Here is a 27,842-nt window from a genome sequence, read left to right as displayed (position 1 = left end):
CGATACTTGGTCATTTGACACCACCCATGTCTCTGTATGTCAAACCATTCAAAAGATATTGGACTTTAACGTATCAGCCAATCAGAAGAAGGGGCGTGGCTAATTTGCACCAATGAGGGTCAGGGACTCGATACTTAGTCATTTGACACCACCCATGTCTCTGTATGTCAAACCATTCAAAAGATATTGGACTTTAACGTATCGGCCAATCAGAAGAAGGGGCGTGGCTAATTTGCACCAATGAGGGTCAGGGACTCGATACTTAGTCATTTGACACCACCCATGTCTCTGTATGTCAAACCATTCAAAAGATATTGGACTTTAACGTATCAGCCAATCAGAAGAAGGGGCGGGGCTAATTTGCACCAATGAGGGTCAGGGGCTCGATACTTAGTCATTTGATACCACCCGTGAGTCTCTATGTCAAACCATTCAAAAGATATTGGACTATAACGTATCGGCCAATCAGAAGAAGGGGCGGGGCTAATATGTATATGTAATATACAAATGTAAATATTTATATGTATAATAATAATAATATACATATATATCCCATGAACCTGTCCCCAGCAGGACTGGGGATCATGTAAGGTCAGGGTTCAGATTCCTCCATTATCCAAGGTAAAGTATTATGAAGTCTGCATTGAGTGGGTCATGTGACTAGTTCTGGGTCACATGACCCGGAAGTATGGTAGTGTATATTGTATTGGAATGACTCAGCTAGTTCTTCGGATTTGACAAGCCTCAAATAACTTCACCTTGTAATCAAACTGTAGCTCCTAGCAGAAAAACAAAGACATCGTGAGAGAGACAGAACCCGGAAGATTCTGACAATCTTAATTTTATTCAGATATTCCTTAAAATGTGTTAGTAACGGCAATTCGAAAACAAAAATGAGATTTTTTTGAAGAAATTTTATTTTAACATTGCAGTGAATGGAGAGAGAGACAGGAATTGGCATGGCTCTTAGTCTCCCCGTTTAAATTTTGTGCACACCACGCCTGTCAAAGTCACATTTTAAGAATACCAAAATGTATGTCTACATTCTGACCAAAAATTATCTGTCCAGCTTTTACGGTTCGGCCGTGAGGTCGAGTTACAAATAAAAATTATGGTCATTTTTTCAGGGTTCTGCTCACTCTGATCAATTCGAACCTCCACTCTAGATTTGAAAAAGGGGGTTTTTTAGTCCTCGCTTGAAGGCTCATATCTTGAAAAGTGTACATTTTAGGAAAAAACAGTCCGGGGTTTAGAGAGAGAAGAGAAGTTTTCCTCCGTTTTGAAGTTTGAATGACGTTTCTACGTGCAAGTATGAGAAAGATAGGTGACTCAGAAAAAAGGTGATTTTTTTTTTTTTTTAACCTTCACCGGACATTTCACACCCACAGTGTGAAATGCTGCCCCATACAAATACATGGGAAAATCTTCCCCATTAGTTTGGAAATTTGGAAATGTTTTTGCACTTCGTGCAAAAACTATTCGTGCCATCGTTCTGAAAATCCACAGGACTGTAGTTAAATTCAGGGCCTACAACTTTCTAAATCGGTTCAGAATTTTTCGAGTAACGGTGTGCGAGTGGTGAGGCCCCAAAGTTCACGCAATGCGTTCACGATGGGGCAAAAAGCGCACGTTTGTGCACGTTGCGCAAAAACGTGCACGCCAATCGCTTATAAAAGTCATACCAATTGATTCCCGATTAAGTCGCACGTTTCTACGTTTTTACTTTTTGAGTTTTCTCAAAGCTGCGCAACTAGTTACGCGCCGAAGTTTATACGGAAGAATATGGAATAATAATAATAATAACTAGACCAAAATTCCCGGGAAATTTTGAAGTGCCACGGACTACTGCCGGATGATCGCGGGATGCACCCATGAAGGTCAAGGACTCGATACTTAGTCATTTGACACCACCCATGACTCTCTATGTCAAACCATTCAAAAGATATTGGACTATAACGTATCGGCCAATCAGAAGAAGGGGCGTGGCTAATTTGCACCAATGAGGGTCAGGGACTCGATACTTAGTCATTTGACACCACCCATGTCTCTGTATGTCAAACCATTCAAAAGATATTGGACTTTAACGTATCAGCCAATCAGAAGAAGGGGCGTGGCTAATTTGCACCAATGAGGGTCAGGGACTCGATACTTGGTCATTTGACACCACCCATGTCTCTGTATGTCAAACCATTCAAAAGATATTGGACTATAACGTATCGGCCAATCAGAAGAAGGGGCGTGGCTAATTTGCACCAATGAGGGTCAGGGACTCCATACTTAGTCATTTGACACCACCCATGTCTCTGTATGTCAAACCATTCAAAAGATATTGGACTTTAACGTATCAGCCAATCAGAAGAAGGGGCGTGGCTAATTTGCACCAATGAGGGTCAGGGACTCGATACTTAGTCATTTGACACCACCCATGTCTCTGTATGTCAAACCATTCAAAAGATATTGGACTATAACGTATCGGCCAATCAGAAGAAGGGGCGTGGCTAATTTGCACCAATGAGGGTCAGGAACTCGATACTTAGTCATTTGACACCACCCATGTCTCTGTATGTCAAACCATTCAAAAGATATTGGACTTTAACGTATCAGCCAATCAGAAGAAGGGGCGGGGCTAATTTGCACCAATGAGGGTCAGGGGCTCGATACTTAGTCATTTGATACCACCCGTGAGTCTCTATGTCAAACCATTCAAAAGATATTGGACTATAACGTATCGGCCAATCAGAAGAAAGGGCGGGGCTAATATGTATATATAATATACAAATGTAAATATTTATATGTATAATAATAATAATATACATATATATCCCATGAACCTGTCCCCAGCAGGACTGGGGATCATGTAAGGTCAAAAGGTCAGGGTTCAGATTCCTCCATTATCCAAGGTAAAGTATTATGAAGTCTGCATTGAGTGGGTCATGTGACTAGTTCTGGGTCACATGACCCGGAAGTATGGTAGTGTATATTGTATTGGAATGACTCAGCTAGTTCTTCGGATTTGACAAGCCTCAAATAACTTCACCTTGTAATCAAACTGTAGCTCCTAGCAGAAAAACAAAGACATCGTGAGAGAGACAGAACCCGGAAGATTCTGACAATCTTAATTTTATTCAGATATTCCTTAAAATGTGTTAGTAACGGCAATTCGAAAACAAAAATGAGATTTTTTTGAAGAAATTTTTATTTAACATTGCAGTGAATGGAGAGAGAGACAGGAATTGGCATGGCTCTTAGTCTCCCCGTTTAAATTTTGTGCACACCACACCTGTCAAAGTCACATTTTAAGAATACCAAAATGTATGTCTACATTCTGACCAAAAATTATCTGTCCAGCTTTTACGGTTCGGCCGTGAGGTCGAGTTACAAATAAAAATTATGGTCATTTTTTCAGGGTTCTGCTCACTCTGATCAATTAAAACCTCCACTCTAGATTTGAAAAAGGGGGTTTTTTAGTCCTCGCTTGAAGGCTCATATCTTGAAAAGTGTACATTTTAGGAAAAAACAGTCCGGGGTTTAGAGAGAGAAAAGAAGTTTTCCTCCGTTTTGAAGTTTGAATGACGTTTCTACGTGCAAGTATGAGAAAGATACGTGACTTGGAAAAAAGGTGAATTTTGTCTTTTTTTTCTCAACATTTTCCCATCCGCTTTGAATGGCGCCATTGAAATGCATGGGAAAACAGTTCCCCATTAGTTTGGAAATTTGGAAATGTTTTTGCACTTCGTGCAAAAACTATTCGTGCCATCGTTCTGAAAATCCAGAGGACTGTAGTTAAATTCAGGGCCTACAACTTTCTAAATCGGTTCAGAATTTTTCGAGTAACGGTATGCGAGTGGTGAAGCCCCAAAGTTCACGCAATGCGTTCCGGATGGGGCAAAAAGCGCACGTTTGTGCACGTTGCGCAAAAACGTGCACGCCAATCGCTTATAAAAGTCATACCAATTGATTCCCGATTAAGTCGCACGTTTCTACGTTTTTACTTTTTGAGTTTTCTCAAAGCTGTGCGACTAGTTACGCGCCGAAGTTTATACGGAAGAATATGGAATAAATAATAATAAATAATAAGCCTGAGCAATAGTATTAGTGCCTCGTGCTGCGCACGAGGCACTCCTCCTCCATTGAGCTTGCGCATCTCAATGGAGGAGGCGTGCCACGTGGCGCAGCCGTGGCACTAACTAGACCAAAATTCCCGGGAAATTTTGAAGTGCCACGGACTACTGCCGGATGATCGCGGGATGCACCCATGAAGGTCAAGGACTCGATACTTGGTCATTTGACACCACCCATGACTCTCTATGTCAAACCATTCAAAAGATATTGGACTATAACGTATCGGCCAATCAGAAGAAGGGGCGTGGCTAATTTGCACCAATGAGGGTCAGGGACTCGATACTTGGTCATTTGACACCACCCATGTCTCTGTATGTCAAACCATTCAAAAGATATTGGACTATAACGTATCGGCCAATCAGAAGAAGGGGCGTGGCTAATTTGCACCAATGAGGGTCAGGGACTCCATACTTAGTCATTTGACACCACCCATGTCTCTGTATGTCAAACCATTCAAAAGATATTGGACTTTAACGTATCAGCCAATCAGAAGAAGGGGCGGGGCAAATTTGCACCAATGAGGGTCAGGGACTCGATACTTAGTCATTTGACACCACCCATGTCTCTGTATGTCAAACCATTCAAAAGATATTGGACTTTAACGTATCAGCCAATCAGAAGAAGGGGCGGGGCTAATTTGCACCAATGAGGGTCAGGGACTCGATACTTAGTCATTTGACACCACCCATGTCTCTGTATGTCAAACCATTCAAAAGATATTGGACTTTAACGTATCAGCCAATCAGAAGAAGGGGCGTGGCTAATTTGCACCAATGAGGGTCAGGGAGTCGATACTTAGTCATTTGACACCACCCATGTCTCTGTATGTCAAACCATTCAAAAGATATTGGACTTTAACGTATCAGCCAATCAGAAGAAGGGGCGTGGCTAATTTGCACCAATGAGGGTCAGGGGCTCGATACTTAGTCATTTGATACCACCCGTGAGTCTCTATGTCAAACCATTCAAAAGATATTGGACTTTAACGTATCAGCCAATCAGAAGAAGGGGCGGGGCTAATTTGCACCAATGAGGGTCAGGGGCTCGATACTTAGTCATTTGATACCACCCGTGAGTCTCTATGTCAAACCATTCAAAAGATATTGGACTATAACGTATCGGCCAATCAGAAGAAGGGGCGGGGCTAATATGTATATATAATATACAAATGTAAATATTTATATGTATAATAATAATAATATACATATATATCCCATGAACCTGTCCCCAGCAGGACTGGGGATCATGTAAGGTCAAAAGGTCAGGGTTCAGATTCCTCCATTATCCAAGGTAAAGTATTATGAAGTCTGCATTGAGTGGGTCATGTGACTAGTTCTGGGTCACATGACCCGGAAGTATGGTAGTGTATATTGTATTGGAATGACTCAGCTAGTTCTTCGGATTTGACAAGCCTCAAATAACTTCACCTTGTAATCAAACTGTAGCTCCTAGCAGAAAAACAAAGACATCGTGAGAGAGACAGAACCCGGAAGATTCTGACAATCTTAATTTTATTCAGATATTCCTTAAAATGTGTTAGTAACGGCAATTCGAAAACAAAAATGAGATTTTTTTGAAGAAAACTTATTTTAACATTAGACTTAATGGAGACAGAGGCAGGATTTGGCGTGACTCTTGGCTCCCCCGTTCAAATTTTGTGCACACCACGCCTGTCAAAGTCACATTATTTGAATCTCAACATCTATGTCTACATTCTGACCAAAGATTATCTTTCTAGCTTTTACGGTTCGGCCGTGAGCTCAAGTTACAAATAAAAATTATGGTCATTTTTTCAAAGTCTCTCGCACTCTGATCAATTAGAACCGCACTGAAGATTTGACAAAAAAGTGATTTCCAGTCCTCGCTTGAGGGCTCATATCTTGAAAAGTGTACATTTTAGGAAAAAACAGTCTGGGGTTTAGAGAGAGAAGAGAAGTTTTCCTCCGTTTTGAAGTTTGAATGACGTTTCTACGTGCAAGTATGAGAAAGATAGGTGACTCAGAAAAAAGGTGATTTTTTTTTTTTTTAACCTTCACCGGACATTTTACACCCACAGTGTGAAATGCTGCCCCATACAAATACATGGGAAAATCTTCCCCATTAGTTTGGAAATTTGGAAATGTTTTTGCACTTCGTGCAAAAACTATTCGTGCCATCGTTCTGAAAATCCAGAGGACTGTAGTTAAATTCAGGGCCTACAACTTTCTAAATCGGTTCAGAATTTTTCGAGTAACGGTATGCGAGTGGTGAGGCCCCAAAGTTCACGCAATGCGTTCCGGATGGGGCAAAAAGTGCACGTTTGTGCACGTTGCGCAAAAACGTGCACGCCAATCGCTTATAAAAGTCATACCAATTGATTCCCGATTAAGTCGCACGTTTCTACGTTTTTACTTTTTGAGTTTTCTCAAAGCTGCGCAACTAGTTACGCGCCGAAGTTTATACGGAAGAATATGGAATAATAATAAATAAACTAGACAAAATTCCCGGGAAATTTTGAAGTGCCACGGACTACTGCCGGATGATCGCGGGATGCACCCATGAAGGTCAAGGACTCGATACTTGGTCATTTGACACCACCCATGACTCTCTATGTCAAACCATTCAAAAGATATTGGACTATAACGTATCGGCCAATCAGGACAAGGGGCGGGGCTAATTTGCACCAATGAGGGTCAGGGACTCCATACTTAGTCATTTGACACCACCCATGTCTCTGTATGTCAAACCATTCAAAAGATATTGGACTTTAACGTATCAGCCAATCAGAAGAAGGGGCGTGGCTAATTTGCACCAATGAGGGTCAGGGACTCGATACTTGGTCATTTGACACCACCCATGTCTCTGTATGTCAAACCATTCAAAAGATATTGGACTATAACGTATCGGCCAATCAGAAGAAGGGGCGTGGCTAATTTGCACCAATGAGGGTCAGGGACTCCATACTTAGTCATTTGACACCACCCATGTCTCTGTATGTCAAACCATTCAAAAGATATTGGACTTTAACGTATCAGCCAATCAGAAGAAGGGGCGGGGCTAATTTGCACCAATGAGGGTCAGGGACTCGATACTTAGTCATTTGACACCACCCATGTCTCTGTATGTCAAACCATTCAAAAGATATTGGACTTTAACGTATCGGCCAATCAGAAGAAGGGACGTGGCTAATTTGCACCAATGAGGGTCAGGGACTCGATACTTAGTCATTTGACACCACCCATGTCTCTGTATGTCAAACCATTCAAAAGATATTGTACTTTAACGTATCAGCCAATCAGAAGAAGGGGCGGGGCTAATTTGCACCAATGAGGGTCAGGGGCTCGATACTTAGTCATTTGACACCACCCATGTCTCTGTATGTCAAACCATTCAAAAGATATTGGACTATAACGTATCGGCCAATCAGAAGAAGGGGCGGGGCTAATATGTATATATAATATACAAATGTAAATATGTATATGTATAATAATAATAATATACATATATATCCCATGAACCTGTCCCCAGCAGGACTGGGGATCATGTAAGGTCAGGGTTCAGATTCCTCCATTATCCAAGGTAAAGTATTATGAAGTCTGCATTGAGTGGGTCATGTGACTAGTTCTGGGTCACATGACCCGGAAGTATGGTAGTGTATATTGTATTGGAATGACTCAGCTAGTTCTTCGGATTTGACAAGCCTCAAATAACTTCACCTTGTAATCAAACTGTAGCTCCTAGCAGAAAAACAAAGACATCGTGAGAGAGACAGAACCCGGAAGATTCTGACAATCTTAATTTTATTCAGATATTCCTTAAAATGTGTTAGTAACGGCAATTCGAAAACAAAAATGAGATTTTTTTGAAGAAAACTTATTTTAACATTAGACTTAATGGAGACAGAGGCAGGATTTGGCGTGACTCTTGGCTCCCCCGTTCAAATTTTGTGCACACCACGCCTGTCAAAGTCACATTATTTGAATCTCAACATCTATGTCTACATTCTGACCAAAGATTATCTTTCTAGCTTTTACGGTTCGGCCGTGAGCTCAAGTTACAAATAAAAATTATGGTCATTTTTTCAAAGTCTCTCGCACTCTGATCAATTAGAACCGCACTGAAGATTTGACAAAAAAGTGATTTCCAGTCCTCGCTTGAGGGCTAATATCTTGAAAAGTGTACATTTTAGGAAAAAACAGGCTGGGGTTTAGAGAGAGAAGAGAAGTTTTCCTCCGTTTTGAAGTTTGAATGACGTTTCTACGTGCAAGTATGAGAAAGATAGGTGACTCAGAAAAAAGGTGATTTTGTTTTTTTTTAACCTCATCCCACACACAGTGTGAAATGCTGCCCCATACAAATACATGGTCCCCATTAGTTTGGAAATTTGGAAATGTTTTTGCACTTCGTGCAAAAACTATTCGTGCCATCGTTCTGAAAATCCACAGGAATGTAGTTAAATTCAGGGCCTACAACTTTCTAAATCGGTTCATAGTTTTTCGAGTAACGGTGTGCGAGTGGTGAGGCCCCAAAGTTGACGCAATGCGTTCCGGATGGGGCAAAAAGCGCACGTTTGTGCACGTTGCGCAAAAACGTGCACGCCAATCGCTTATAAAAGTCATACCAATTGATTCCCGATTAAGTCGCACGTTTCTACGTTTTTACTTTTTGAGTTTTCTCAAAGCTGTGCGACTAGTTACGCGCCGAAGTTTATACGGAAGAATATGGAATAAATAATAAATAATAAGCCTGAGCAATAGTATTAGTGCCTCGTGCTGCGCACGAGGCACTCCTCCTCCATTGAGCTTGCGCATCTCAATGGAGGAGGCGTGCCACGTGGCGCAGCCGTGGCACTAACTAGACCAAAATTCCCGGGAAATTTTGAAGTGCCACGGACTACTGCCGGATGATCGCGGGGCTCGATACTGAATAATATACTGATTAATATACTGATTAATATACTGATTAATATGACATCATCCATGACTCTGTATGTCAAACCATTCAAAAGATATTGGACTATAACGTATCGGCCAATCAGAAGAAGGGGCGGGGCTAATTTGCACCAATGAGGGTCAGGGACTCGATACTTAGTCATTTGACACCACCCATGTCTCTGTATGTCAAACCATTCAAAAGATATTGGACTTTAACGTATCAGCCAATCAGAAGAAGGGGCGGGGCTAATTTGCACCAATGAGGGTCAGGGACTCGATACTTAGTCGTTTGACACCACCCATGTCTCTGTATGTCAATCCATTCAAAAGATATTGGACTATAACGTATCAGCCAATCAGAAGAAGGGGCGGGGCTAATTTGCACCAATGAGGGTCAGGGACTCGATACTTAGTCATTTGACACCACCCATGTCTCTGTATGTCAAACCATTCAAAAGATATTGGACTATAACGTATCAGCCAATCAGAATAAGGGGCGTGGCTAATTTGCACCAATGAGGGTCAGGGACTCGATACTTAGTCATTTGACACCACCCATGTCTCTGTATGTCAAACCATTCAAAAGATATTGGACTATAACGTATCGGCCAATCAGAAGAAGGGGCGTGGCTAATTTGCACCAATGAGGGTCAGGGACTCGATACTTAGTCATTTGACACCACCCATGTCTCTGTATATCAAACCATTCAAAAGATATTGGACTTTAACGTATCAGCCAATCAGAAGAAGGGGCGGGGCTAATTTGCACCAATGAGGGTCAGGGGCTCGATACTTAGTCATTTGACACCACCCATGTCTCTGTATGTCAAACCATTCAAAAGATATTGGACTATAACGTATCGGCCAATCAGAAGAAGGGGCGGGGCTAATTTGCACCAATGAGGGTCAGGGACTCCATACTTAGTCATTTGACACCACCCATGTCTCTGTATGTCAAACCATTCAAAAGATATTGGACTATAACGTATCGGCCAATCAGAAGAAGGGGCGTGGCTAATTGTCACCAATGAGGGTCAGGGACTCGATACTTAGTCATTTGACACCACCCATGTCTCTGTATGTCAAACCATTCAAAAGATATTGGACTATAACGTATCGGCCAATCACAAGAAGGGGCGGGGCTAATTTGTATATATAATATACAAATGTAAATATTTATATGTATAATAATAATAATATACACATATATCCAATGAACCTGTTCCCAGCAGGACTGGGGATCATGTAAGGTCAAAAGGTCAGGGTTCAGATTTCTCCATTATCCAGGTTATATTACATGAAGTCTGTAATGACTGTGTCATGTGACAAGGTCTGGGTCAGTCTAATCAGTACACCTGAGTTCTGGTTGTTAGGGGCAACAAGAACCTGATACAGAGGGAGCGGGAATGACAGCTAGATTTTCGGTTGTGACAAACCTCAAATCACTCCACTTTGCGGTCAAACCGTAGCTCTTAGCAGAAAAATGAAAACATCGTGAGAGACGGAGAACCCAGAACATTCTGTCAATCTTATTTTCATTCAGATATTCCTTAAAATGTGTTAGTAACGGCAATTCGAAAACAAAAATGAGATTTTTTTGAAGAAAACTTCATTTAACATGGGACTCAATGGAGAGCGAGACAGGATTTGGCGTGTCTGTTGGGCCCCCCGTTAAAATTGTGTGCACACCACGCATGTCAAAGTCACATTTTATGAATCTCAACATCCATGTCTACATTCTGACCAAAAATTATCTTTCTAGCTTATACGGTTTGCCCGTGAGCTCGAGTTACAAATAAAAATTATGATCATTTTTCGAAAGTCTCTCCACTCTAATGAATTCGAACCGCACTGAAGATTTGACAAAAAAGTGATTTCCAGTCCTCGCTTGAGCGCTCATATCTTGAAAAGTGTACATTTTAGGAAAAAACAGTCCGGGGTTTGGAGAGAGAAGAGAAGTTTTCCTCCGTTTTGAAGTTTGAATGACGTTTCTACGTGCAAGTATGAGAAAGATACGTGACTCAGAAAAAAGGTGTTTTTTTTTTTTTTTTAACCTCCTCCCACGCACAGTGTGAAATGCTGCCCCATACAAATACATGGGAAAATCTCCCCATTAGTTTGGAAATTTGGAAATGTTTTTGCACTTCGTGCAAAAACTATTCGTGCCATCGTTCTGAAAATCCACAGGACTGTAGTTAAATTCAGGGCCTACAACTTTCTAAATCGGTTCATAATTTTTCGAGTAACGGTGTGCGAGTGGTGAGGCCCCAAACTTCACGCAATGCGTTCCGGATGGGGCAAAAAGCGCACGTTTGTGCACGTTGCGCAAAAACGTGCACGCCAATCGCTAATAAAAGTCATACCAATCGATTCCCGAGTAAGGCGCACGTTTCTACGTTTTTACTTTTCGCGTTTTCTCAAAGCTGCGGGACTAGTTACGCGCCGAAGTTTTTACGGAAGAATATATAATAATAATAATAAGCCTGAGCAATAGTATGAGTGCCTCGTGCTGCGCACGAGGCACTCCGCCTCCATTGAGCTTGCGCAGCTCAATGGAGGAGGAGTGCCACGTGGCGCAGCCGTGGCACTAATAATAAGCCTGAGCAATAGTATTAGTGCCTCGTGCTGCGCACGAGGCACTCCTCCTCCATTGAGCTTGCGCATCTCAATGGAGGAGGAGTGCCACGTGGCGCAGCCGTGGCACTAATAAATAAGCCTGAGCAATAGTATGAGTGCCTCGTGCTGCGCACGAGGCACTCCTCCTCCATTGAGCTTGCGCATCTCAATGGAGGAGGAGTGCCACGTGGCGCAGCCGTGGCACTAATAAGCCTGAGCAATAGTATTAGTGCCTCGTGCTGCGCACGAGGCACTCCTCCTCCATTGAGCTTGCGCATCTCAATGGAGGAGGCGTGCCACGTGGCGCAGCCGTGGCACTAATAATAAGCCTGAGCAATAGTATTAGTGCCTCGTGCTGCGCACGAGGCACTCCTCCTCCATTGAGCTTGCGCATCTCAATGGAGGAGGAGTGCCACGTGGCGCAGCCGTGGCACTAATAATAAGCCTGAGCAATAGTATGAGTGCCTCGTGCTGCGCACGAGGCACTCCTCCTCCATTGAGCTTGCGCATCTCAATGGAGGAGGAGTGCCACGTGGCGCAGCCGTGGCACTAATAATAAGCCTGAGCAATAGTAAGAGTGCCTCGTGCTGCGCACGAGGCACTCCTCCTCCATTGCGCAGCTCAATGGAGGAGGAGTGCCACGTGGCGCAGCCGTGGCACTAATAATAATAAGCCTGAGCAATAGTATGAGTGCCTCGTGCTGCGCACGAGGCACTCCTCCTCCATTGAGCTTGCGCATCTCAATGGAGGAGGCGTGCCACGTGGCGCAGCCGTGGCACTAATAATCCACATTTCATTCATAATTCACACATAACTCATATACGCAATTGCACAGACTTACCCACCTTCAAATCGCATCTCAAAACTAACCTCTTCAGAACAGCTTTTAATGTTGTTTCTTATCCTTTATCCTATCTTTTATCTTTTATCCTTTTATCCTGTTTTTTTTTTTTATTTAATTTTCTTGATCTCGATGTTTTATCTTTGTGTCTGGTAAGCGTCTTTGAGATCTTTTAAAAGCGTCCTATAAATAAAATTGATTATTATTATTATTATTATTACTATTATTATTATTATTAGAACTGATGGAAATGAACCAGGACAGCAGATGAACCGTCTCTGGTTCTGCCACACATAGAGAAACGGTGTTCTGCCAATTTCTGCTGCTTTGCCAAAAAATGCTACCTAATGGTTTTCTACCTTTGTAGAGCTACAATTTTACTGTGTTTTACTCCCTAAACCACTTCCTTTACTGTGTTTTACTCCTTAAACCAACTCCCCCCAAGTGGTCCTTGTCTCTTGCCAGGCCGTCATTGTAAATAAGAATGTTCTTAATGACCTGCCTGGTTAAATAAAGGCCAATGACTGAATGTATATCAAATAAAGCCATATAATTGTTTTTTTTTTATCGTATAAAGTGTAATGCAATTCATGTCATGGGTCATGTATTTTGAAGGATCAAATACTCAACATCCCATATCATCCATTTAACATCGTGCAAGAAATGATGGGCAATCAGACTTTAAAAATTGACTGTGCGCAGAACCACAAAGTAACATTTTTCGGCAGGGAGCAAGAATTGTCAGAACACCGGATCAGTTCTAGCATCGATGTCGTCAAAGCCACTGATGATGTCAAAGCCACCGGTGATGTCACAGCCACGGTGATGTCACAGCCACGGTGGAGTCACAGCCAATGATGATGTCACAGCCACGGTGATGTCACAGCCACCGGTGATGTCACAGCCAATGATGATGTCACAGCCACCGGTGATGTCACAGCCAATGATGATTTCACAGCCACCGGTGATGTCACAGCCACCGGTGATGTCACAGCCACCGGTGATGTCACAGCCAATGATGATTTCACAGCCACCGGTGATGTCACAGCCACCCGTGATGTCACAGCCACCGGTGATGTCACAGTCACCGATGATGTCACAGCCAATGATGATGTCACAGCCACCGATGATGTCACAGCCACGGTGATGTCAGTCTGGCAGTGTTGGGGAAGTTACTTTTAAAAAGTAACTAGTTATAGTTATAGTTAGTGCTGAGAAAATGTAATTAGTTACTTTACTAGTTGCTCAATTATAAAAGTAACTAAGTTACTTTACTTTACTTTATATACAAATATTTTTTTTTATGTAGTGGAACAATAAAACACAAGAGATATGTTTAGAAATCTTGACAGGAATATTTATTGTAGCCTCAACTTGGCCTTCAAAACAAACAGTGTAGTTAGACAGTCACAGTAGTGCTGTGCAATATGAAATAAGATGTCTACATTAATTATTAGCAGCATAGTGTTAACTTAACTATACTTTTTATTTCCCTTTCTCAGTGTAACAAATATGTAAGCAGCAACTGCTCTCATTTGGGTATGTAACAAATAATTAACAACTCCACTATTTTAACAGTGTAACAATTATATGAAAAAATTAAATAAAATAAAAAATAAAATAAACTGTCAGATTGCAGCTCCTGTGCTGACCTGTTCTGACATCATAGTGACTCAGTCATGAATGATGACTCTACCCACTCACTCATTTCACCACAATGTTTTTACCGTCCTTTATCTCAATGAATTCAAAATAATGTTTATACTTCCATCCTGCAAAGCACCCGATGTCATTGTCACTGCTGTCTTCCATTGTAGCTACGCTTGGTGTCTGTTCGTCGCTCGCCGTCATCATGCACAGTTTGACTTCGTTTAGTGTTGTTTATGTGTGGCGGGCGGTGTGTGCGCTTGGGTGCATGCTGTGTGTGCAGCCGCTTCCTGAAAGGCAAAGGCCCGCCCAACTCTGTTTCTGATTGGCTTACCCACGGAAGTTACCCAGTGTGTTAACCAATCATCATCACTTTCTCTGTAAGATTCATGTTAGTCTGAGAGCTCACTTCCACGCTCTTTTGCTGCTGCTTGTTATGGTAGGACTAGGAGGAGGAATCGGATTGTAAAGAAACTACCGAAAATAACGGAACTAACGCAACTAACGGACCAATTTAATTCATAATAACGATAACGCCACTACCAAATGGGAAAAGTAATGCGTTACGTTAGAATTTAGAGAGAAAACTAATTTCGTTACTAACGTAACGGGAAAATACTCGTTAGGTCCCAACACTGCAGTCTGGTGTGTTGACGTTACCTTGCACGACGAGGCGTCCCAGCGCGGTTCTCCTGGACCTGCTCCCGGGTCTGTTAGCGGAGCAGACGTAGACGCCCGAGTGCTGCAGCGTCGCGTCGGAAATCATCAGGTTCCCAGTTCCCAGAACCTGGACTCCCTCCACCCCGATGGACCTGCCGTCTGGGAACAAACGGTTTCATCAGACCTCATCGGTCCAGGTCAGGTTTCATCAGACCTCATCAGGTCCACTTCATCATTCAGGGGTGAGGCGTGTTGCCGTGGTTACCGAGGCGGCTCCACGACACGATCGGCCGGGGGTTTCCTGTGGCGATGCATTCCAAGATGGCCGTCTGGTGGACGTTGATGGTGAGATTCTGGGGACCGGACAGGATGACGGGCTCCTTGTAGGTCCTGGACCCTGCACCTGGATCAGAACCAGACACAGGCTAGCACGGGTCGCTAACAGAGGTCGCTAACACGGGTCGCTAACACGGGTTGCTAGCATGGGTCGCTATCATGGGTCACTAACATGGGTCACTAACATGGGTCACTAACACGGGTCGCTGACATGGGTTGCTAGCATGGGTCGCTAACATGGGTCGCTAACATGGGTCGCTGACATGGGTCGCTAACACGGGTCGCTAACACGGGTCGCTAACATGGGTCACTAACACGGGTCACTAACACAGGTCGCTAACACGGGTCGCTGACGTGGGTTGCTAGCATGGGTCGCTAACACGGGTCGCTAACACAGGTCGCTGACATGGGTTGCTAGCATGGGTCGCTAACATGGGTCGCTAACATGGGTCGCTGACATGGGTCGCTAACACGGGTCGCTAACACAGGTCGCTAACATGGGTCACTAACACGGGTCACTAACACAGGTTGCTAACACGGGTCACTAACATGGGTCGCTAACATGGGTCACTAACACGGGTCACTAACATGGGTCGCTAAAATGGGTCACTAACATGGGTCGCTAACATGGGTCGCTAACATGGGTCGCTGACATGGGTCACTAACATAGGTCACCAACAAGGGTCGCTAACATGGGTCACTAACATGGGTCGCTAACATGGGTCGCTGACATGGGTCACTAACATAGGTCACTAACAAGTGTCGCTAACATGGGTCACTAACATGGGTCACTAACATGGGTCGCTAACACGGGTCGCTGACATGGGTCGCTAACACAAGTCGCTAACATGGGTCACTAACATGGGTCACTAACATGGGTTACTAACATGGGTCGCTAACACGGGTCACAAACACGGGTCGCTAACATGGGTCGCTAAAACGGGTCGCTAACATGGGTCACTAACATGGGTCACTAACATGGGTCGCTAACATGGGTCGCTCACATGGGTCACTAACATGGGTCACTAACATGGGTCACTAACATGGGTAACTAACATGGGTTACTAACATGAGTTGCTAACATGGGTCACTAACATGGGTATCTACTATGGGCCGCTAACACTGGTCGCTAACACGGGTCACTAACATGGGTATCTACTATGGGTCGCTAACACGGGTCACTAACATGGGTCGCTAACATGGGTCGCTAACATGGGTGACTAACATGGGTCGCTAACACGGGTCACTAACACGGGTCGCTAACATGGGTCACTAACATGGGTCACTAACATGGGTCGCTAACATGGGTCACTAACATGGGTCACTAACATGGGTTGTTAACATGGGTCGCTAACATGGGTCACTAACATGGGTCGCTAACACGGGTCGCTAACATGGGTCACTAACATGGGTATCTACTATGGGCCGCTAACACTGGTCGCTAACACGGGTCACTAACATGGGTATCTACTATGGGTCGCTAACACGGGTCACTAACATGGGTCGCTAACATGGGTCGCTAACATGGGTGACTAACATGGGTCGCTAACACGGGTCACTAACACGGGTCGCTAACATGGGTCACTAACATGGGTCACTAACATGGGTTGTTAACATGGGTCGCTAACATGGGTCACTAACATGGGTCGCTAACACGGGTCGCTAACACGGGTCACTAACAAGGGTCACTAACATGGGTCACTAACATGGGTTGTTAACATGGGTCGCTAACATGGGTTGCTAACATGGGTCACTAACACAGGTTGCTGACATGGGTCACTAACACGGGTCACTAACATGGGTTACTAACATTGGTCGCTAACATGGGTCGCTAACATGGGTCGCTAACATGGGTCGCTAACAGTCGGCAGAACCAGAGGTTCTTCTGCCTCAGCGGATCTTACCGGTGATGGACAGCTGCGCCTCATGGCTGTAGCGCGTGTTAGCGATGTTAGCGGCAACGCACCGAAACAAGCCACTGTCGGAGCGCCGCACCGAAGTGATCTGCAGCACGCCGTTGGGCAGCAGCGTGTACCTGCACAGGTTAACCACCAGTTAGCTACATGTTAACCACACATTAACCACACGTTAAACACAAGTTAACCACCGGTTAGCTACACGTTAACCACACATTAACCACAAATTAAACACAAGTTAACCACAGGTTAGCTAAGCAAGTATTTTACTTCGCTACATTTGAACCCCTTCACGTTACTGAGTACAAAATTTATGGTGAAAATCTTGTGGGCATTTTATTTTGGTTTATTGTGAATAGCAGGATCCTGCGGGCATTGGGCACTTTATTTTGTGTTTGAATTTGATTCTGGTTTTAGTGTTGTCGGTTGGACAATATGACTGACAATAGTTTGCACTTTACAGTACAGGTTGTGACTGTCCTTTTTGTCCTGTTCTGCGGAAGTAAAAGGATCATGTTACTGAGCTCAGCTGAGCTTTTACAAGTGTGGATGTGTACTTTAATATGCCTCGGAGTTAATTAAAACAACTTGTGCTGGATTTGATTCGTGACTCATCCCTTTTTTGCATTAAATAACTGAAAGTAACTTTTACTCAAATTACATTTTAAATGAAGTACTTTTGTACTTTTACTCGAGTAAATTTTTAGATGAGTACTTTTATTTTTAGTTTGAGTAGGATTTAAGCAAAGTAAAGATACTTTTACTCAATTACAATTTTTCAGTACTTTTTCCACCTCTGGCGTTAACTACATGTTAACCACAAGTTAACCACAGGTTAGCTACGCTTTAACTACATGTTAACCACAAGTTAACCACAGGTTAGCTACACGTTGACTACACGTTAACCACAAGTTAACCACAGGTTAACCACAAGTTAACCACACGTTAACCACCTAATCTGATCACGTTGAGAACGTAGGAACTGAAGAAATGGAGAGTTGCTAATTACACAAGTTACAAGTCAAACCTGCTAGTTACACGCTAGTTACATGCTAGTTACATGCTAGTTACCTGCTAGTTACCTGCTAGTTACACTACTGTGAGGTGGTTTACCACCTACCTGGGGTCCTCTCTGCCTAGCGGTTGTCTGTCTCTCTGCCAGGTGATGTCGGCCTCCGGGACGCCTTTCACCTGGCAGCTGAGTCGGGCCACGCCGCCTTCGCCCACCGTCAGGGACTCGGGGTGGAACTGGAACTTGGGGAGGGCTGTGAGTGTGGGGGAGGGGGTGGGGGGGGGGGGGTGGTCAGTTCATGTGACATACATGGTGATTGAGTGTTTGTCGGGTCGGTGACCTACATGCGACCTGGACCCGGGCCTTGCGGCTGATCAGCATGCCGTAGTGGTTCTGCGCCGCGCAGTCGTACTCGCCGGCATCCGTCTCGTTGCTGTCACGTCTCTTGGAGAAGTTCCTGATGAGCAGCGAGCCGTTGCCGAGCACCGCCACCCTGACGCTGGTCGCCATGGCGACGCCGTTGTGTCTCCAGGTGATGCTGACTGGCCCCTCCCCCTTCACCTGGCAGTGCAGCATGAGGGGGCGGTCCCTGACGGCTATGACATCACTGGGCTCCGTCTGGAAGGCCAGCTCCGAGGCCGTTAGCTCACCTGGGGGGGGGGGGGGGACATGAGCGCTGAGTAAAGGTAAAGTTCTGGTTCTGGGACCAGCACACATGGTTCTGACATCACCTGGCTTCCTGTCCGCTTGAGGACAGATTTTATACTTTACTCTTTAGGGCTTGGAAACAGATTGGTACCACAATGGCCACAGTTACATGATGTTTTTTATTTTCGGAATTCATTATTCCGAATTAAATGATTCCGAATTAAAGTATTTTCCTTGGAGTTTACATGGAAATAGTAATTCCGAATTGAGGTTTACATGGAAAACACGTTCTCCAATTCCTCTACAGGTCTGGGGGTTGGGAAGGTTCTGATTGGGGACCGGAAGTTAAACTACCGGAAGAAAAACTAACTTAGCCGCCTGCTAACTGTTCTTTTAATTATTTCCAGGTCCTCCAAGCTATTTATCAAATAAATGATCTTTGCTCTTGACCAGTGTTTGCTGCGTGCTGCCGTCTTGAAACTTTGTTTGGAAAACCAGCCCAGCGCGGAATATAAGCTTCATGGAGACAGACGGACAAGGGAACGAGCAGCGCGGAAAGACCGGAATTCATTTAAAGAAGAATTAGTGTATACATGATCGCAGAATTATTCTATTGGGATATAAATTTGGAATAAATAATACTTAATTACTTCGGAATTAAGTCTAATTTGGAATGGCCATTTTCATTCAGAATCAGGTGTTTACATGGTAATTTTTACTCATTTTAAATTCTGAATTAAAGAGGAATTAAACTCCCCATGTAAACGCACTGACTGAGAACTTGCATACTGGAACTATCCTGTTCCCATAGTGTGGTTCTCTGTGTGGTATGTACGGGGATTGATCCCCCTGCTGTCAAGGTACGTGGATATTTCTTTAAGACACACCGGCTCAAAAAAGGGGCACGGTGGCGCAGCTGGTAGTGCAGCCGTCTCACAGCAAGAAGGTCCTGGGTTCGATTCCCGCCGGGGGACGCTGTGGGCGCTGAAGTGCGTGTTAGTTCCCCCATGACTTCAGCGCCCACACCATGGGTGGGGTTGGCGAAAGGGCCTTTCTGTGTGGAGTTTGCATGTTCTCCCCGTGTTCCCTTGGGTAGCTAATGGGAGCTACCCTCACAAAAAAAACATGCACACAGTCCTGGGCTATACATGGCCCCTCTGGCCAACCGGGGCGCCAGATGGGGTGGGGAAGATCCGGCCGGAATAACGTGATCCTTCCACGCGCTACGTCCGGCCGGAGAAGCCCCACCCTGTCTGGTGAAAAGATGCGGCCTGCTCACTCCTCAGGTTAAGGAGGAGACCTGAGCTCAGTGCAGGGCCCTCCCGGGGTTGGTAGAGGATGGCAATGCCCAGGACTGTCACTTAGGTAGGAGCACAGGGTGGTAAAAATGGGAAAAAACCGGGATAAAAATATATTTAAAAAAAAAAAAAAAGACACACTGGCTTGCCCGGCCACGCCCCTAGGTTCACCTATAAGGCACCTGTGCTGGCATGTAATCAGTGATTGTTTGATCTCCACCTGAGTCAAGGTGCAAGTGTGTGATGATCCGTGTTAGAGAAGTGTGAGTGTGTGTATTTTTCTTCTCCAGAAAAACACACAGAGACCCCGCCGTGATCCCCGGTGTATTGCTCATGCTCCGTGGGCTTACGCGCTCGGCTGGATCCGTGCTGTCTTCCGGTCAGGGCGACTGTGATTCCACCCGGTGTATTGCCCATGTTCCGTGGGTTTATGCGCTCGGCTGGACCTGTACTGACCTCCGGTACCCTCCGGCGTATAGCTCACGGTCTCGTGAGCTAACGCGTCCGGCTGGATCCGCGCTGGTCTTCCGGTCAGGGACCGTGATTCCTCCCGGCGTTGGCTCATTGTCCCGTGAGCTAACGCGCCCGGTTGGATCCGCGCTGGTTGAGGGCCAGTCGTGCGGCACCCGTCTGCCTCCGGTACACGTGAGGAGACGCCGGTGTGGGAGTGATAGTCCGTGTTAAGCGCCGGCTGAGTCCGGGTCAGCTGACGGTGGACGTCCCTCGGACCCCTCCTCTCTTTTTTCTGCTATAAGTGCGAGAAAAAAAAAAAAAAGAAAAAGAGAGGCGAAAAGAAGAAATAGAAGAGCAAAGCCTCCCATATTGGCGCAGGCTTGTCGCGTGTACCTGAGCCGGTGTAAACAAGCAGTGACGCTCCAGGCGCTGTCGGCCCCGCCCCCTGCGAAGGATGGCGGCCCAGCAGGGACAAGCTCTTGCGTGGGCTGTGAGGTTTCGATGCCTCTGGAGGATGGTCACAATTAGTAAGCCAATTGGTGGCTCAGCGGTAGCATCGCCGTCTTTCGTGTGTGAATTGTTTATTTTTCTGCACGTACCAGAGAGGCCCGTTGTAGATGTTTCCCCGGGAAGCGGGCAGGTTCCCCTCTTTCTGAGATGCCCAAACGGAAAATTGGGAAGTCGAGGGCTGAAGCCAAAAAGAGAAAAAGAGGGCAGGGGGAGAGTTTGAGACCCTGGGAGGGCACTCTGCCTCCACCATATGCCTACAACAGTAGGCTGGAATTGGGTTGACCCCCCCCCCCCGCAAAGTGGGGTCGGCGCGGAAGATGAAAGCTCTTCGACCCCACATTTCAATGAGGTTATTGGAGGGCAGCCAGGGCTCTGGGTGTGGCCCCCCCTGACGACCTCAAGGCGCCCACCGCTCGGTTGGAAAAAAAAAAAAAAAAAAAAAAACAACACAAAAAGGCCTCTCCCTCAGATGGATCCAGTTCTCCTCTTCCGGCGTATTGCTCATGCTCTCGTGAGTTGACGCGGCCGGTTGGAACCATGCTGGTCTCCGGTCCTCCTCCGGCGTATGGCCGTGCCGGTCTTCCGGTCAGGAGACCGTGATTCTCCTCCAGCGTATTGCTCACGCTCTCGTGAGTTGACGCGGCCGGTTGGAACCATGCTGGTCTCCGGTCCTCCTCCGGCGTATGGCTCATGCGCCGTGAATTGATGCGGCCGGTTGGAACCGTGCCGGTCTTCTGGTCAGGCGACCGTGATTCTCCCTCCAGCGTATTGCTCACGCTCTCGTGAGTTGACGCGGCCAGTTGGAATCGTGCTGGTCTCCGGTCCTTCTCCGGCGTATGGCTCATGCTCCGTGAGTTGACGCGGCCGGTTGGAACCGTGCCGGTCTTCCGGTCAGGCGACCGTGATTCTCCCTCCAGCGTATTGCTCATGCTCTCGTGAGTTGACGCGTGGTGAAAGAAGAGTCTCCCTGCGACTCCGCTTTGGCTAAGCCCCGTGGTGAGTGCAGCGTGTTCGCTCCCCTCTCCCACCGGCACCTTGTGGTGATGGCAGTGTGTTGCTCCCCTCTCCCACCGACACATTGTGGCGAGGGCAGCGTGTCCGCTCCCCTTTCCCACCGACACATTGTGGCGGAGGCAGCATATCGCTCCCCTCTCCCACCGGTACATTTGTGGTGAAGGCAGCGTGTCGCTCCCCTCTCCCACTGGTGCATTGTGGCGAAGTCGGCGTGTCCGCTCCCCTCTCCCACCGGTTCTTTTGTGGTGAAGGCAGCGTGGCGCTCCCCTCTCCCACAGGTGCATTCATGGTGACAGCAGTGTGTCCGTTCACCTCTCCTCCGACACGTTCGTGGGCCTGTCCCAGCAGGTTGCTGACGGATTCGGGGGCTGTTCTGTCCCTCTACCTTCTTGGCCTGTCCAAAAAGGTGCAGGGGGGTCCTGGGGGTTCCAATATTGCAGTGAGCTTCGGTCTGCTTCCCCAGTTCTTCCATTTGATTATGTGATTACGAAGGAGCAGGTGGGTGGCTACAGGCTGAGCCTTAGCATCCTCTTGGGTTAGTAGACGCCACTTACGGCTGTCCCAGTCTCGGCTCCGGCAAAATGATCAAGTTTGGTTCTTATGCAGCTCAGTCGTTGCAGCATGCATGGCCAGTCGCCGCACCGCACAAGAGGCGTCGTGCTCTTCCAGGCGCCCCAGGGGCTTCTGGCGGCCAAGAACAGAGAAAAGAGAGAAAGAGGAAAGGCGTCCTCCCACTAGAGCCGCCATCGGGGGAGGAGAGGGGGACCGGCTCAGGGGTCCTCCAAGCCCACCCCCTCCCTCCTGACCTTTCTCAGACCCCAGCCTGCCGGCAGCCCCTGTCGATGGGCCGTCACAGGGACGCGTGGTCTGCTTTGGGGGCGGTCCCATGGGTTGTTTCCTCCATGACCATGGCTACCGCTTACAGTTTCTCACGGACCCCCTCTGGCGAGGTTGGCCGCTTTCACTCCTGTGTTCGACTCTCAGCATGCAGAGGCTCTGCGGAGGAGTTGTCCTCCCTCCTGGAAAAACTTGCCATGAGGGAGGCGGAGTACGGGGTTCGCCAGGCTGGATATCCCTGGCTCCCCGTACATTTGCCCGATGTATGGATGCGGTCCCCGCACCCATGAGGCTGCAGGGGCTCCGCATCCGCATTTACCTCGATGGTTGGCTGATCTGTGCGGTCTCGGAGGAGCGCTGGCGCCACCATGTGGCCCTGCTTCTGGGGCACATTCAAACCCTGGGTCTGCGCTAGGCTCACGGGAAGAGCGAGCTCGCGGCCTTCTCGGGTGACGACCTTCTCGGGTGCGGTTCGGGACTCCAGGAGGGTGGTTATCATGCTGACTCTGAGTCAGCATGACCAGCTTGGCCTGCCTCGGCCACTTGCAGCTGCCTCGTCGGCTGGGAGCTCTGCCTTCATCTCATGGGCCTGTTGGCAGCCACGGTGCAGGTTGTCCCTCTTGCCCTCCTGTATATGCGACTTGTCCACAGATGTCCCGCCAGATTACAGTTGTGGTTTCTCGGAGGCTCCACGAGACCCTTTCCTGGTGGAGGGGTCCGGCCAATTGGGCATACAGGAGTGCTCCGGGACCGGTGGTGTCTCGCCGACTGGTTTTACAGATGCACCCCGAATAGGCTGAGGCGCTGTCCACGAAGGCTGTGGGGTCAACATCCGCTGGAGCGGTCGCTGGATGTCCCAGCACATAAGCGTCTTGGAGTCCTTTGGCACTCCGACAGTTCCTGCCAAGACTGAGAGGTCACCATGTCGTTGTCAGGACCGGCAGCGCAGTCGCAGCGGCCTATAGCAACGGGCAGGGGAATCTGCGGCGACTCCCCTCCCTATATGGCCTCGGGATCTTCTCCATGCCTTCCCTCTGTTCACACTCTTCCGACCCCTCCTTCACGGGATTAGGTGGAAGGGGTGAGGCTGATTCTAGTGCCCCCCCTCTAGCCCCACGTACTGTGGTTTCTTATGATTCCACCTCTCCTGGTCGGCACAGCATGGGCTCTCCCGCTTCGGCGGGACCTGCTGGCCCAGGCGGGCGGAGCCCTGTTCCGTCCCTTCCCAACGGGGGCTCGGACTGGTGGCCTGGCCCCTGAGAGGGACGGGCTCCTGGCTTGCACAGTGTCGGTGCAAACGGCCCTACTCTTACCGAGGGGGGGGTATTTACCACTTGGTGTGGGACTCACTAGATGGACCCCCTTCAGTCTCTGCCCAGGGTGTCCTGTCATATGCTTTGCAGTAAACGGTTGCACTGCGGTCTCTGTCCTCTTCTGAGGTAGGACAGACAGACAGACCCATGCTGGGCCCTGTCAGGGCCTTGACAGAGTACATACGGCGCACGCAGGTCTTCAGAAAGGCTATCGGCTTTTTTGATTCGACTCGAGCTGTGTGGGCGACCCTTATCAAAGTCTCGACTGTCCCGCTGGATTGTGGACACTATTCTGGAGACTTATGTGTTCTCAGGTGTGCCTGTCCCGTCCTGGGTTCAGGCGCACTCTGCGCGTGGCGTGGCCATCTCAATGGGCCTTGTGGGAAGGTGCCTCTCCCGCTACCATCTGTGCGGCGGCCACATGGTCGTCTCGGTCCACGTCTTCGCGGTTTTACCGTCTGCATGTTACGGCCAGCCCGTTCTTTGGCGAGCGGGTGCTGGATGTGACTCAACGGTAGGCGGCTACATCCTTTGTTGTCTCCTTCGGTTGGCCTGGCGTCTGCAGGCCGATCTGAGCGGCTGCCCCGTTCTCCGTTCTTGGTCAGTCTTGCGGGTTGCAGACTGTCCTGGGCGGCCCGTCTGCCTCTCAGGCTTGGCCTTCTGCGTCCGCAGGGCCTTGTCCTGTTGGTATGTAAGTGGTGTAGAAGTGTCACTTTTCGGTGTACTGAGCTGTGTGCTGCACCGTCTCCTCACGGGGTGTCTTAAAGAGTTCCCCGTACATATGGAATATGTAACGGAGTGGAGAGATAGTCTCGATACGATAGAGAACGTTTGGTTACTTTGTAACCTTGGTTCTCTGAGTGAGAGACTATCTCTCCAGCTCTTCGGGCCGCTCGGAGACATGTTTCGATCAAACTATCAATGATTACACGCCAGCACAGGTGCTTTATAGGTGAACCTAGGGGCGTGGCCGGGCAAGCCGGTGTGTCTTAAAGAAATATCCACGTACCTTGACAGCAGGGGGATCAATCCCCGTACATATGGAATATGTAACGGAGTGGAGAGATAGTCTCTCACTCAGAGAACCAAGGTTACAAAGTAACCAAACGATTTGTGCCAACAGCTACGCTAATTAGTACAAGACCTCATCATGCTGGTTCCTGCAGCAACAGAAGTCTTTCAGGCGAGACATCTGTCAGTCATCCCTGAGACAACTGATCCAGATCATCCACGTACAGAACATTTACTAAACTATGTCTGAACAAACATTCAGGTGTCACTTACAGCCAAGAACTGGTTAAAATAATCCCTGATGGATCTGCTAATCATGGATCTGACTTGTCACTGCAGGTTTGGTTGGTTTAACTGAGGTAACTAATCAATACCTACATAATGTTTTTATTTCATGTACTTTAGGATAATATCCAATCCTGTAGGAACCCAGAAAGAGTAGTTTTGATGTTGGATTATTTATTTTCTGTTTCAGATGTGAGATGTTCTCATCCTGTTGGTTTACGGTCTATTATTATATATCAATATATTTATTGTTACCTAAGATACATCAAGTCCCCGTCAACTGAGATGAATCAAGAGAATGTGGCAGGAACAAGCAAACGCATGGATTCATATATATTCTGTGCCTACGTACTTTGTACATTTCTTCACACTTGAGGCTCCCGGATCATTAGCCTCCGTCAGAGTTTCAGAACCACTAAAATCTTGCAGGAAACTTTTCTGGTTTCCAGAATAACGGTGATGGACATCCAGCATCTGATCAATGTTGGCAGGTTCATTTTTTATTTCAACAACTACTGTAAATAATCTTTTTTTTCTGTAAGAAGAATTCTGCTACAAAAACCAGGCTCCTTATTGTTGAGTCATATCTGAGGGATTCTGAGAGGTTGATTAGGAAGATTAGCAGGAGTAGTGGATCCAGATCTTCTGGATCTTTCTGAGCCGAGTCAATATTCCAGTGAAAGACATCTTGCTTTTTTCCAGTTCCAAAAATATCTCATCCATCTTCTCATCCTAATAACTATTGACCCGCAACCCTGGCCAGCAGCACAGGAGCACCTCAAGGAGCTCTCACCGCTCTCAGACCTCCAGGACAAGTCTGTCATCTGCAGAACTCTGTAGTTGTGGGGTATCAGTGCTGGACGAGTCCAGAGAACTGTTTACGGCTATATACTGATGCAGTTTGGGAGTTTGTTCTTATCCCAGTACCGGACTGAACACGGACCAAACTTGTGATGAGTTGTTCACACGGCATGTTGGGGGATGAGTTTGAGCAAAACCGGTATCAAAATGAGTCAGCTGTGGAGTTGATGCTACCAAAGAGTTGGGGTTAATCCTGCCCTGCAACCAACAACTAAACAACTAAACATTCATATAACGCCAGTTCATAAAAACTGTCTAAGAAACCCAACAGATTCATGAGCTTCACTTTGCTTCAAGTGTCCATCATGAGGAAAAACCAGGAAATAGTGGAGTAAAAAAAAGCCTTGTCTGGACTAAAAAACCTCCGTCAGAACTAGATCTAGACTCAGGGAGGAATCTGGCCGGCTGGAGGTCTGGGAGAGGACATACCGCACCATCAGTGAAGTTATCCTTCTTTATAAACTTTATCGAAAAGGAAAGTTTAACTTTATGTTTAGGATTAATACCGGACACTGTCAAGGTGTCTGGAAACAAATACTTACACAATGTTTTATCACTAGCTTGCAAAAAAGCTATTACAAGGAGCTGCTGTCAAAGAATTCCCCAACAGTTGAAGATTGGATTAAGGTTGTTCAGGATATCTTTAAATTTAGAAGCTTTTTTTTTTTAAGACAGGAACAAAACCAGTTTGATAGTCTCTGGGAAAACTGGATAAGTTTTATCACAACATCTAAATATATTACTGAATGATGCACAATTAAAACAAACCACAGTTCCTAACTCCACTCATAAGAGTTATACTTGGATGCAATATTTAACTGTTTTACAATTATATTTTGTTTTATTATTATCAGTACAATTATCAACCAAAGGTTTTGTTTACAGATATATATGAAGGTCAAATAGTTTACATGAGGTAAACTATTGTTGTCGGCCAATAACTTGTGCTGATGTGTTCCAAAGACATTTTTTTTTAAATTTATTTATTTTATTATTTTATTTTATTTTATTTTATTTTTTTTTTCTGGAGGGGGGTATTTAGTATTTTAAGGTGACTTCTCAGAATGTTTGAGGGATGAAAGGGAAAATCCCTTTTTTGCTATCCCCTTACAAATGCATCTTCTTTTTGATTTCTTCTTTATTTATTTATTTGGTATTAGTTTTGGATTGACTGTACATCGGATTTTGGTTGATGATTTGTTTTATTTATTAGTTGATTTATTTATTTTTTATTTTCTCCTCCACCTCTTTTCTTTTTTTCTCCTTTTTTATGAAAAAAAAATACCCGATTGATACTGTAATGATGTGAATCTTGTATAACTGACTTTATTTCTCTAATAAAAAGTTTAATAACAAAAAGGAAAGTTTGAAGGTACAGAGCGTCTCTGTATCCTGAACCCTAATTGGAGGTTGCTGACAACAGAACCAGGACCAGGAGCCTGAAACTCTAGGAACCACCAGGATGATCTGAATCCAGCTCCGTTCCCAGGACCCCCCATCCATCCATCACTCAGGGATGTCACCCCTCCTCCAGTTCTGGTCCAGCTGG

The 27,842-nt window shown here is 46.3% G+C and overlaps 1 protein-coding gene across 1 annotated transcript in view; it reads right to left on the bottom strand.

The window, feature by feature from the left end:
• The window catches only part of LOC133424197 (immunoglobulin superfamily DCC subclass member 3-like), a 130,663-nt gene that overhangs the window by 100,553 nt on the left and 2,268 nt on the right, over nt 1-27,842 (bottom strand). Inside the window, exons 2-6 of the mRNA XM_061714657.1 lie at nt 18,408-18,713; nt 18,172-18,316; nt 17,040-17,170; nt 15,065-15,202; nt 14,800-14,958 (exon numbers count right to left, since the gene is read on the bottom strand). Of these exons, the coding sequence (XP_061570641.1) occupies nt 14,800-14,958; nt 15,065-15,202; nt 17,040-17,170; nt 18,172-18,316; nt 18,408-18,713 (879 nt within the window). The remainder of the gene's footprint in view (nt 1-14,799; nt 14,959-15,064; nt 15,203-17,039; nt 17,171-18,171; nt 18,317-18,407; nt 18,714-27,842) is intronic.

The sequence above is a fragment of the Cololabis saira genome, chromosome 3 (genome assembly GCF_033807715.1).
Source record: "Cololabis saira isolate AMF1-May2022 chromosome 3, fColSai1.1, whole genome shotgun sequence".
NCBI lineage: Eukaryota > Metazoa > Chordata > Actinopteri > Beloniformes > Belonidae > Cololabis > Cololabis saira.
This window is presented reverse-complemented; position numbering and strand designations above follow the sequence as displayed.